Here is a 13,186-nt window from a genome sequence, read left to right as displayed (position 1 = left end):
TGACTAGAAGAAGGGATCGGTTGCTAGGACATGTTTTAAGGCATCAAGGGATCACAAATTTAGCATTGCAGGGCAGCGTGGAGGGTAAAAATCGTAGAGGGAGACCAAGAGATCAATACACTAAGCAGATTCAGAAGGATGTAGGTTGCAGTAGGTACTGAGAGATGAAGAAGCTTGCACAGGATAGAGTAACATGGAGAGCTGCATCAAACCAGTCTCAGGACTGAAGACCACAACAACAACAACATCAAGTTGGTGATGCTAACAAGGGAACCTCCCCATCGCACCCCCCTCAGTTTTAGTTATAAATTGGCACAGTTGATAGGTCTTGAAAACCTGAACACAGATCTATCGAGAAAACAGGAACAAATTGTGTGGAGCTATGAAAAAAATAAGCAAAATATACAAACTGAGTAGTCTATGTGGAAGATATGCGACATTAAGTATATTTTGAGACGAAGAGCTCCGTGGTCCCGTGGTCAGCGTGAGGAGCTGCGGAACGAGAGGTCCTTGGTTCAAATCCTCCCTCGAGTGAAAAATTTTAATTTTTTATTTTTAGACAATTATTATCTGTCCGTCCGTCCGCTATATTTGCTGGAGTCATATTGCCCACGGAATACATCTCACGTATTTAATGCACTCTCGTCCAAAGTAGCGAACAGTTAACTGCCAGTCAGGGAGCCTCGTTAGCAGGAATACTCCCTCTTCTGTGCGCTGTAGTCAACTGACATGTCTTTCGATGTTTGTTTAGGTGTAGCGTCCCCATACTATGGCGCAGTTACCTCGCATCGGACGGACGGACGGACAGGTAATAATTGTCTGAAAATAAAAAAATTAAAATTTTTCACTTGAGGGAAAACTTTAATCACGGGCCTCTTATTCTGCAGCTGCTCACGCTGACCATTTATTTTTATTATTATTATTATTTTTTTTTTTTTTAAATCTCATTCTGTTCGCCTTTGTTCGTTGCATCTGCTCGGGGCAGACGTCGTAAGACATCCGTTCAAGTTCGTTGTTGACTGATGAACTCAGTTTTTTTTTTTTTTTTTTTTTTTAATTACAGAGGGCACGTAACCCTCTGACCGAACATGCTGAGCTACCGTGCCGACGTAATTTTGCTTATTTTTTTCATAGTTCCACACAACTTCTTCCTGTTTTCTCGATTGATCTGTGTTCAGTTTTTCAAAGCCTATCCACTGTGCCAACTTATAACTAAATCTGAGGGGGGTGCGATGGGGAGGCTCCCTTGTAAGAAGTGTCAGCTGCGTATAAAACACGGTTTGCATTTGATGATGAAATAAGGTGTCAGGCAAATAATGCCTCTAAGCTAAACTGATAAAGAGAATTTGAAAGTGCTTCACTATGCAGCACAATGAGCTCATCTTTTCTCTAGTTCCTCCTAACTGTGGCATACACTGTTAAGGAAGAAGTTAAAGAATTAATTAAACGTAGAAACGCTTGCTACCCTTCTTTCCTCCTTCTTTCATTACTATTTGGAAGAAGTAAGGAAAACTATAACACTACCCAACACCATTGAGGTCACTCGAAATGGAGCATGAACGCATACTGAAAAGGACAAACAGGAAATCAACTATAGCATTAAGCAATATAGGTAAAACACAACAAATCTGAAGTGTGGCAGCAATTTCAATCTTAGTTTCCCAAACATGAGGCCAGCAGTTTAATCACTGCCTGATCCTCTTTATCACTAACTGGATTCTTCTTCAAATGCTCGAAGATTTCTTTGTAAACAGTCATTAAATACTGAAGTGAGAATGGCTATTTCCAATTTTTGACCAATTTAAATTGAAGTAATGACTAGATTTCATCAGTGTCAAAGACTTTGGGGTGGATATGTCATCTAAATGCAGACAGATATCTGGAAGTCACAGAATTGTGAATGGAGAATACTTTATACTACACTTGGTGCACCAACATAACATTTCAGTCTACAGATGCTAGAAGGAAACTGTTATCCCTATACTACTGAGCACGATATAATTTCTCTAATTATCATTACAACCCCTGTACAAAATGTAGAGGAATCATGGAGGAAGGTAAGTTGTGTGTTAATAGTACATTCTCGAGAGGCAAGTTCATTACCTTGCCAGAGTAACCATTTCATTACTGCACAATCATTTTATTGCAAAATATCCCAGTGGAGTAGAACCTAAGCGTGTATGTTTCCCTCGCATTAACTAAATCTTAGTACATTATGTATTCTGTCACACACCAACACAGGTGAATGCTAATAATACACACAAAGATCAAAATGCACTAACTGCATTCTGTTTAAATGACACGGTTTATGATCATTAAAGCACCAATGCAGAAATCTATTCAATACATAATCAACAACGAAATGTCCTTGGAGGTGAAAAAATTCACAAACTAGTTTGATTACAGTAATGACAGCTCCTCTAACAAAACTGTCATTTGATGACAAACTTAGGAGCAAATGGTTATCCTTCTACAGCAACATTAGATTTTGCAATGGTAATCCAGATGAACCAAACATAAAGAAAGTAAACAATTTCTGCTTATTTGTTGCAACATAATAGGGGATGGGTGTAAACATTAATGCTCTGGCAAACTCTGCCCAAACTCTTCGCCTTTACAAATGTCTGCTTGTGTCTGTGTATGTGTGGATGGATATGTGTGTGTGTACGAGTGTATACCTGTCCTTTTTTCCCCCTAAGGTAAGTCTTTCCGCTCCCGGGATTGGAATGACTCCTTACCCTCTCCCTTAAAACCCATATCCTTTTGTCTTTCCTTCTCCTTCCCTCTTTCCTGACGAGGCAACTATTGGTTGCGAAAGCTACAATTTTGTGTGTATGTTTGTGTTTGTTTGTGTGTCTATCGACCTGCCAGCGCTTTTGTTTGGTAAGTTTCATCATCTTTCTTTTTAGATATATTTTTCCCACGTGGAATGTTTCCCTCTATTATATTCATATCATTAATTTGAAGCCAACAATCACGTTTGTTATTGTTATCGTTATTGTTATTGTCACTGTTACATTTCGAAGTCTTTTCTGTCGTCTTATTTCCTCCTCCTGTTTTTGCCAGCAGTTTCACTTTCTATTCACCTTCTCCTTTTTTACCGTAATCCAGTATACAATTTTATCCCGTCGATATACACTCAATAATACGTAATAATACGTAAATCACTTCGAAACCATAACAAAAAAATTTTTTTTTTTTTTTTTTTTTTCCGCTTTGCTGCTATAAAATCCACCGTTTCCAGTCCACAAACAGTTCCTTTTAGCTATTAAACAACCCTTTCGGCAGTTTTAATAACTTTTGCTTTATTTCCATTTCCGTTTTTCTCACATCACCGATCATTTTTAGCCGCTTCCCACAGGTTTTAACGTCATTATTTCTTCATCAAACAATTGTTAGCTTCATTTCCATAATCTGCCACCACCAAACCACTCCTTTTAATACATCCTCACGTAGTTTTTTCGAAATTTTCCCGAATTTCTCCACCCTTTAACGTGTTTTGGCGGCAACACAACCACCTAACCTTCATGCACATCATTATCTACCTACGCAAGTTCACCACAGGATCAACATAGCCCAGCCCTAACCAACCCTTTTTCGCCTTTTTTCACACCAGATCTCCATTTGCTTTCTAATTTTACCTGTATCTCTCCCCATATATTTTTTCATATTTATTTTCATTTTCATTTCAGCCTCGTGTTCCACTTTCCACCTTCTAGTACCATGTCACCCTCACAACACCTTCACAACGACCCCATTAAGTTTTATTTACATTCCCTCCGCAAACATGCCTTCGCCCTAGCCAGATTACACTCCCATATTTTATTTTCTCAGGCTTGTCTGACATTTGGCATCACCCCCAAAGGCCTCACACTTAAAGTTCCCATCTCTGGCTGCAACCCTTCTTTCCATCAGTCCCTATACCAGTTCCAAACCAAACAATCCATTGCCCTCACCCACCTAATCCTTCACCTACACATCCACTCAGCCAATCAACACGCCCATCAACTCCTATCCTTTATAAAAATCCTCAATCTTTCCTCTCCCACATCCACACCTGTTGTTCAGAGCATCCTCCTACAGGCCAACCGCAAATTAGAACAGCATGCCACCCTCCACCTTAAAAAACTATCCAATCTCCTGGTTTCCCACCTCCGGAAAGGCAACTCACTCACCCTTCACAACCTTTCCAGCAAACCTCAACCTCCTCTCATTGCACACAAACCCAGTCTCTCCCATCTACTCAATCTCCCACTTCCAGCTCCACTCCCTCCAAAACCTCAAAATTCCAATCAACGCAATCTGGAACCACAACACCCCAATTCAGTAGTTAACCTTTCCTCCAAACCTCTCTCCCAATCCGAAACCTCTGTCCTATCCAAAGGCCTCACCTTCAGCCCCACTCCCAGATTTAACCAAACAGCCCTCGTCAAAGATTTACTGTCCTACACCCGTACTCTCTGCTGGAAATATCACTTTGCCACGAAGAAAAATGATCCTAATCCTACTCCTAATGATCCAACTCCCCAAGACACTATCCAAATTGAACCATGCCTGGAACAGTTCCGTCCTCCGTCACAGCGGGACCCACCTCCTCTTCCTCAAAATCACCCTCTCCTAACCTTCCAGGAATTTCTGACTTCCAGCCTTGCCTCTCAATCCTTCTTAAAAAACCTTAATCCTACTCCCAACATCACCACTGCTGAAGCCCAGGCTATCCGTGATCTGAAGGCTGACCGATCCAGCGTCATTCTTCCGGCGGACAAGGGTTCCACAACTGTGGTACTTGATCGTCGGGAGTATGTGGCTGAGGGACTGCGTCAGCTTTCAGACAACACTACTTACAAAGTTTGCCAAGGCAATCCCATTCCTGATGTCCAGGCGGAGCTTCAAGGAATCCTCAGAACCTTAGGCCCCCTACAAAACCTTTCACCCGATTCCATCAACCTCCTGACCCCACCAACACCCCGCACCCCTACCTTCTACCTTCTTCCCAAAATTCACAAACCCAATCATCCCGGCCGTCCCATTGTAGCTGGTTACCAAGCCCCCACCGAACGCATCTCTGCCTACGTAGATCAGCACCTTCAACCCATTACATGCAGTCTCCCATCCTTCATCAAAGACACCAACCACTTTCTCAAACGCCTGGAATCCCTACCCAGTCTGTTACCCCCGGAAACCATCCTTGTAACCATTGATGCCACTTCCTTATACACAAATATTCCGCATGTCCAGGGCCTCGCTGCGATGGAGCACTTCCTTTCACGCCGATCACCTGCCGCCCTACCTAAAACCTCTTTCCTCATTACCTTAGCCAGCTTCATCCTGACCCACAACTTCTTCACTTTTGAAGGCCAGACATACCAACAATTAAAGAGAACAGCCATGGGTACCAGGATGGCCCCCTCGTATGCCAACCTATTCATGGGTCGCTTAGAGGAAGCCTTCCTGGTTACCCAGGCCTGCCAACCCGAAGTTTGGTACAGATTTATTGATGACATTTTCGTGATCTGGACTCACAGTGAAGAAGAACTCCAGAATTTCCTCTCCAACCTTAACTCCTTTGGTTCCATCAGATTCACCTGGTCCTACTCCAAATCCCATGCCACTTTCCTTGACGTTGACCTCCACCTGTCCAATGGCCAGCTTCACACGTCCGTCCACATTAAACCCACCAACAAGCAACAGTACCTCCATTATGACAGCTGCCACCCATTCCACATCAAACGGTCCCTTCCCTACAGCCTAGGTCTTCGTGGCAAACGAATCTGCTCCAGTCCGGAATCCTTGAACCATTACACCAACAACCTGAAAACAGCTTTTGCATCCCGTAACTACCCTCCCGACCTGGTACAGAAGCAAATAACCAGAGCCACATCCTCATCTCCTCAAACCCGGAACCTTCCACAGAAGAACCCCAAAAGTGCCCCACTTGTGACAGGATACTTTCCGGGACTGGATCAGATTCTGAATGTGGCTCTCCAGCAGGGATACAACTTCCTCAAATCCTGCCCTGAAATGAGATCCATCCTTCATGAAATCCTCCCCACTCCACCAAGAGTGTCTTTCCGCCGTCCACCTAACCTTCGCAACCTCTTAGTTCATCCCTATGAAATCCCCAAACCACCTTCCCTACCCTCTGGCTCCTACCCCTGTAACCGCCCCCGGTGTAAAACCTGTCCCATGCACCCTCCCACCACCACCTATTCCAGTCCTGTAACCCGGAAGGTGTACACGATCAAAGGCAGAGCCACGTGTGAAAGCACCCACGTGATTTACCAACTGACCTGCCTACACTGTGAAGCGTTCTATGTGGGAATGACCAGCAACAAACTGTCCATTCGCATGAATGGACACAGGCAGACAGTGTTTGTTGGTAATGAGGATCACCCTGTGGCTAAACATGCCTTGGTGCACGGCAAGCACATCTTGGCACAGTGTTACACTGTCCGGGTTATCTGGATACTTCCCACTAACACCAACCTGTCAGAACTCCGGAGATGGGAACTTGCCCTTCAGCATATCCTTTCTTCTCGCTATCCGCCAGGCCTCAATCTCCGCTAATTTCTAATTTCAATTTGCCGCCGCTCATACCTCACCTGTCTTTCAACTTCATCTTTGCCTCTGTACATCCGCCCCGACTGACATCTCTGCCCAAACTCTTTGCCTTTACAAATGTCTGCTTGTGTCTGTGTATGTGTGGATGGATATGTGTGTGTGTACGAGTGTATACCTGTCCTTTTTTCCCCCTAAGGTAAGTCTTTCCGCTCCCGGGATTGGAATGACTCCTTACCCTCTCCCTTAAAACCCATATCCTTTTGTCTTTCCTTCTCCTTCCCTCTTTCCTGACGAGGCAACCATTGGTTGCGAAAGCTACAATTTTGTGTGTATGTTTGTGTTTGTTTGTGTGTCTATCGACCTGCCAGCGCTTTTGGTTGGTAAGTTTCATCATCTTTCTTTTTAGATATATTTTTCCCACGTGGAATGTTCCCCTCTATTATATTAACACCTGTTTAAGCGCAGACACTCACTGGTGTACAGTAATAAAAAATGCACAATGGATAATTAATACAAACGGCTAAAGTCCAATCACAAGGCTACAATACTCCATTAAAATAGGGCGAAGGAAGTTTAACCACTCATAGCTCTGAACCGAAGTACAAAGTAATGTGTAAATATACACTGTCAACCACAGAAAGACCATAATTTGAAAAATCTTGTACATTAGAACAAATGAAGAAGCAACTGCTGTCATACAATGCACAATAAAATGTTATATGAGATATTGTATAGATTGTTACATAAAAAGTTTATTAACTAACTGAATTAATTTTAATATGAGGGCATGCTGCAATAGTGTTTCAAATTCAAAGAGTTCATCCACACATGGAGTACCCTCTCCTTCAGCATGACAATGCCACACTACAAACGAGTGCTGTGGCATCTGAAACAATCTGACACCTTGGGTTCACTGACTTCGATCATCCTCCTGACTTGGCTCCATCCAATATTCACCCATTCCCGAAACTTAAAGAACACTTTCAGAGACTTCACTTTGCTTGCGATGAAGTGGTATAAGCAGAGGTGTGATTGTGGCTCCATGAACAAAGGCAAACTTTCTACCATAATGATATAAACAAATGCAGTGTCAGCCACAGAAAGACTGTAATTTGACAAAACTTTTACTTTTGAATAAATGAAGAAGCAGCTGCTGTGTTCACTGAAAATAATTATGTAGACATGAAGAAGACAGATGTCTAATGTTAATAACGTTTGTTTCATTAAAAATACTTTTGAGTTTTTACATATATGATTCGGAGGCATTACTTTCCAGCATGCCCAGACAAAAATAATCAATGTCTGAAAATGTAATGTAATTGGCGGAAAAAAAGAGAGAGAGAAAAGGAAAGAGGACTATTGGCCTAGCAGTGGCAGGAGAAAACACATAACAGATATGGAAATGCACAAGTTTTTGGAGCCAGTGGCTTCTACTCCTGACAGAAAGGTATGAAAAGAAAGGGAGAGGAATGAAGGAAAAAGAATACCGAGGTTTAGGAGGTAGGGAGGGTAATGGAATTCTTTCCACTTCCTAAACCTCGGCAGTCCTTTTCCTTCGTCCCTCTTCCTCATGCTTAAAAATTGCTGCCACAAGAACAAGCTGCTGGCTATAAAAACCTGCAAAATTCTATGTCTTTTATGTGTGAAACTTCCTGGCCGATGTCCCAGACTCAACTATTTATCTATGCAATTGAATTAATTTTAAGTGTGCAAGATTAATTAGAATACTGGATGAATACTGTTAAAGAAAGAAACTGGCTGGATGGGTAATACAAAAAGAAGATTACCAACTGTTGTGGACAACCAGTGGTTTAGAACAACATTAGTAATGTGCTCCAATTAAATAGGCGTGCTGGATCTTCTAGTTGGCAAGTTACACCATCACAAGTAGTAAGGTGGTGACATTTCTCCATTTCTTTTAATAAATTTTTTACTGTGGTGCCTACTGTGAAGAAAATCTTACAAGTATCACCTGCTTAATCATTACACTGTAGTGAATCTTGCACTACAGAATTTTCTTTGAAAGAAAACAGGTGCATGCATAATTAAAAAGAAAAAGGAGCTAATTATGGCTGTTTCTGGACAACGCTGCAATGCAGTTTACATATAGAGAAAATATGACATTTTCTTACAAGCCTTATGCTTGGAACAAAAGAGAACTGATAGTCTCCAACAAGAAAATGCAACATAGTTCATGTTACTACACTCTCAAGTGAGAACTACATAAATCAATACATAAATATTACTGATACTTTCAATAAAAATTAAGATTATCTTCATACCACAGTATTTTCATTGTATTTTCCATTTTGGAAATTTCATCTCACCTTGCTAATGAGTACTGGTCCTTGTTGTACCTGTAAAAGAAAGAGCAACAGTTAAGGAAAAGTACATACTTACTACATACACACAATGATTAGCCAAAACTTTATCACTTGCTGCTTAATAGACATTGATTCAACTGTAGAACACAAAACCACAGTGACCCTGCATGGCATTGATTCAACAAGTCCTTGGTAGGTTCCCGAAGGTAAGTAGCATTGGACATCTATGCAGAGGTCACATAATTTCCATAAATTACAGGCTAGGAGTTTGTGTGCACCAAGCTAATAACCCTTGTCATCCCAGATGTGTGCTGCTAGATTCAGATCAGGTGAACACGGTGGCCACGACATCAAACTGATTCCACAATCGTGCTCCTCTTAACACACACAATTCTGGGCCTTAGACACAGCAGTTATCGTGCTGAAACGTGCTGTCATAGGCAGTACTGACATCAAGCATGAAGTAATGCACATCTGCAATAGTGTTCACATATTCCACTGTCATCATGGTGCCTTCTGTTGCCCCCACAGGTCTTATTCAAACCTGGGTGAATACTACGTAATTCTGTTCCCATTGGCCTATACTTGTGGTGTGGCGCACGTTTCAATCAGCCACACCTGGATGATGACTTATCTGGACACCATGATAGCCCAGGTATATTTAGAAATGTGACTACATGAAAAATTTCCATCAATTCACAGTTTAATTTCAATTACGCCATGCCCATTTCAGTCTTAATTGACATCATTGAGTTAACATTGGAACATGTAGGGGAGCTGCACAGCTCCAAATTCAATAATATGAGCTAAATGGTGTGATCTGACACTCAGCATAATACTCTGTTATTAGATGCCTGTCTATCCTAATTTACAGATTAAGCAAACCTCTGACCTCCACATTTATGAAGTGGTGTGAATGTCCAACACTTTGTTACCTATTTGTCATTTCACGATCCTTCAATTACTTTCCACAGATTCTCATGACAGTAGCCCGCAAACAGTCAAATAGTTTAGCCATATCTGGGACGCTTGTTCGCAAGTATCAGTCCATAACAATCTACTCTTTGCATGTCAGTGATTTCCACTATTTGTGGCCCATGATGATTAGAAAGATTCCCCATACATCTGCTCTGTTTATATGCCAGTACTTTCCTTACTGTACCTTATGCCTGCAAAGCCACTAGGTGCCATTCAATTTCACACTAGCTGGCTGTGGTCATAATGCTTCGCCTCATCAGTCCATTAACATAAGAAAGTAGACGAGTGTTTCTTAGGCCGGTATTACACTATCAAATTTCTTTGTCCAATATCTTTGTCAAAGAAATTTGATGGCTTAATAGGGAACTTTGTCAAATGTCGTCAAATATTTGATCAAATCTGGGGGCCTCGCTGTACATTTGATCAAAGTAGTCACTTGCCTTCCGTTCACTGCAATGTGACATGTTACCATGTGGAGTGCTAACATCGCTGCAGTGTTCTGTCATCTGTAGTGTTTTTATAAACATTGCCAGTAAATACAATTGGTGTGTACCAACGACTACAAAATTAATAGAGATGTGTGAAGTTGATAAGGTGTTTTACAACTTGAATACAAAAACAGATTAAGAAGTTTGGAGAACTGACCTAACCTAACCTAACTATCTCCTGTAGATAGGAATTGGAGTGTTAAAGTGAGCCTGTCTTCTACAGATATAGCAGTTCTTAAGTGAGTATTGTGCTTTGTGATATGAGGACACACTTCACTGAGAACATACAGAAATGTATGCTCATCCATTCTTAAGTAATTGATGTATAACTTGACTTCCTCCACTATAAGCTCACATAACAAATTTTGTTGAATGCTTTTATCGTATCGTCGTAAAACCCACGGCTTCACACAGGTACGTTTCCTTTTCCCCCCCCTTCTTCTCTTCCGCATGTGCAAATAGTGCAATTGTGGTACATGCAACTGCTGCAGTTAATAACAAGTTTTTGTTGTTGTTGTTGTTGTTTAATAACAAGTTGTTGTTGTTGTTTAATAACAAGTAGTTGTTGTCAACCATCTTGAACTTTGACAAAAAATATGATGACAGTGTAAAATACCCCCTTTGTAGTGCCACATCAAAGATCTTTGTCAAATATATTTGACGAATATTTGATCACATCTTTGATCAAATCTTTGACAAAGAAATTTCCTAGTGTAATACCAGCCTTAGTCTGAATTATATTATGTTGATTGCTATCATGATTACACAAAGAAATTAGTAATACAATGTATTTAACCCTGTTAATGGCAAAGATTATCTCACTGATAAGGAAGAAGAATAACAATAAAACAAATTGTGGAATGAAAGTCGTAATGAAGAAGGCAGAAACGAAGAGTATTGAGTGGTTAATACATGTATAGATATCTGATGGACTCTCAGGATTCTCTCTTTCAATCTGTACATTCAGTTTAGTAAGAGCTAGCGAATCTAATAAATGTCATAGTACATACAAAAAAAGCTGGCAGGCAATATCTGTAGCAAGAGTTACATTCCGTACCATATTAGCTTGTCAATACAACATGTTTTTCACTTCACACAACACATGAAAAAGTTTATAGCATTTACAAATTAATCAAAAATCATTTCTTGGATATAATGCACATACTTTATTGCAAATGGAACAATGGCAAATGGAACTAAGTGCAGCTGAATGGGGAACAAAAAAGCTGTAGTTGACTGATCAAAGTTCATATTGGGAGCCTCTTGATGGACTCCAAGCTCTATTAGGACTGATGTAGAGTCCTGCAGTAAAGCTGTTTTGTTACTGAATCTGATGTTTATGCTTACATTTTTCAAAATACACACTTCAAAATTCACTAAAATACTGGATGGCTCGCCATTTTCATGTTACAGCCAGAAAGATGATCATCATAGAAAAAACAACAGCAAAAAGAAGAAACTTAATGGAGATAATATGAGGTCTTCAATATAATATGGATTAATGTGTTCTCAATCCAGCAGATGAAAGCATATCTACAGTAATACATGTGTAGTGACGTAATATGGAAGCTGTGAACACAGCAGAGTATTTCACTTTAGACTGTGTTTGAAGCAGAAAACATTTGCCATTATGGAAATCTTGTTTTTTTACAAAGCATTCTTTATAACATGCAGATGTACACTGTGTGGCCTTGATTTAACATTATGCACCAATCAGTAAAAATAAGCTCGTATGAAAACAGCAGAAATTTCAAATACAAACGAAATTTTCATGGTAGCACTGGAAGAAAGAAGAATACTCAGAGATTTTACTGCATATACTAATCAAGAAAAGAGTTACCAAAAATTATTCTATGTACCTGCAAAACATTTTTTACTTACATACATCTTTGCAGTTAATCCATCCTACAATTTTGCAATCTGAACCAGATATGAATGAAGTTTTCGAGAAAAATTGTCTGTTCCATAATAACTTGAAGATCACAAAATTATTAAAAAACTGATATCATTAATATGAGGACCAAAAAAAACAAAACTGAACAAAGAAATAGTAAAAACATAAGAGGACACAATCCTATGTGTGTAACAATAGAAAAATGCCTTTCTACACATACTTATCTTCCCCAGCCAATATTATGATACTTACTTAAATCCTTTGTCATCGTCTCCAAGTCCATTCTGTACGATTCCATTAGGCTGTGGGTTGTTCCCATTTTCAACGTCCTTCTTGCCTGCTTCAAATGGAGACGGGGCTTTATCTTTTTCTTTCTTTTCACTGTCATTTGGATTCTAAAAAGAAATTGAATATCCTTGTGACCAAACTAAACAATCTTTATCAATCTAGCAATAAAATATAATTTCTAGAATTAGAAACTTAATACAAGGTCAAAAATGACACTACTTCCATCAAAACAAGTCCACTTAAGCCGACAACTCGTGAAGATCCTAATGCCTTAATAAAATAGCCATCTTGCTCGGTTATGTAATTCAATCATTCAACGCAGGCATAGGAGCAGTAGTGTTCGTAGAAGGGTCATGAACCATTTCAAGATTCACTAATGAAAAAATGAAAGGGTACACCGACATCAGCATTACAGCCACATCTATTCTCTGCTAAACACAAACTGGCATATACACACCGTGTGTGTGTGTGTGTGTGTGTGTGTGTGTGTGTGTGTGGAAGACAGTTTATGTTGTGCCTATTGGAGCTGAAACGGGTACTGTGTTAACTACCGTACACTAAAATAAGCCTACACCTGAAACCTAACCAGAACTTTTCCAAACAAAACAGCATGATCATTTGAGTTTTTCACTATTGGTTTGTTGTATTAACCA

General features: G+C 40.2%; 1 protein-coding gene across 5 annotated transcripts in view; it reads right to left on the bottom strand.

Annotated features, from left to right (window-relative positions):
• LOC124776586 (pumilio homolog 2) overlaps positions 1-13,186 on the bottom strand; it is a 592,179-nt gene that overhangs the window by 269,537 nt on the left and 309,456 nt on the right. For all 5 annotated transcript variants that reach the window (XM_047251637.1, XM_047251640.1, XM_047251639.1 and 2 more), the window contains 2 exons: positions 12,498-12,640; positions 8,889-8,918 (listed from right to left, as the gene is read on the bottom strand). In XM_047251637.1, coding sequence (XP_047107593.1) covers positions 8,889-8,918; positions 12,498-12,640 — 173 coding nt within the window. The remainder of the gene's footprint in view (positions 1-8,888; positions 8,919-12,497; positions 12,641-13,186) is intronic.

The sequence above is a fragment of the Schistocerca piceifrons genome, chromosome 2, assembly GCF_021461385.2.
Source record: "Schistocerca piceifrons isolate TAMUIC-IGC-003096 chromosome 2, iqSchPice1.1, whole genome shotgun sequence".
Classification (NCBI taxonomy): Eukaryota; Metazoa; Arthropoda; class Insecta; order Orthoptera; family Acrididae; genus Schistocerca; species Schistocerca piceifrons.
This window is presented reverse-complemented; position numbering and strand designations above follow the sequence as displayed.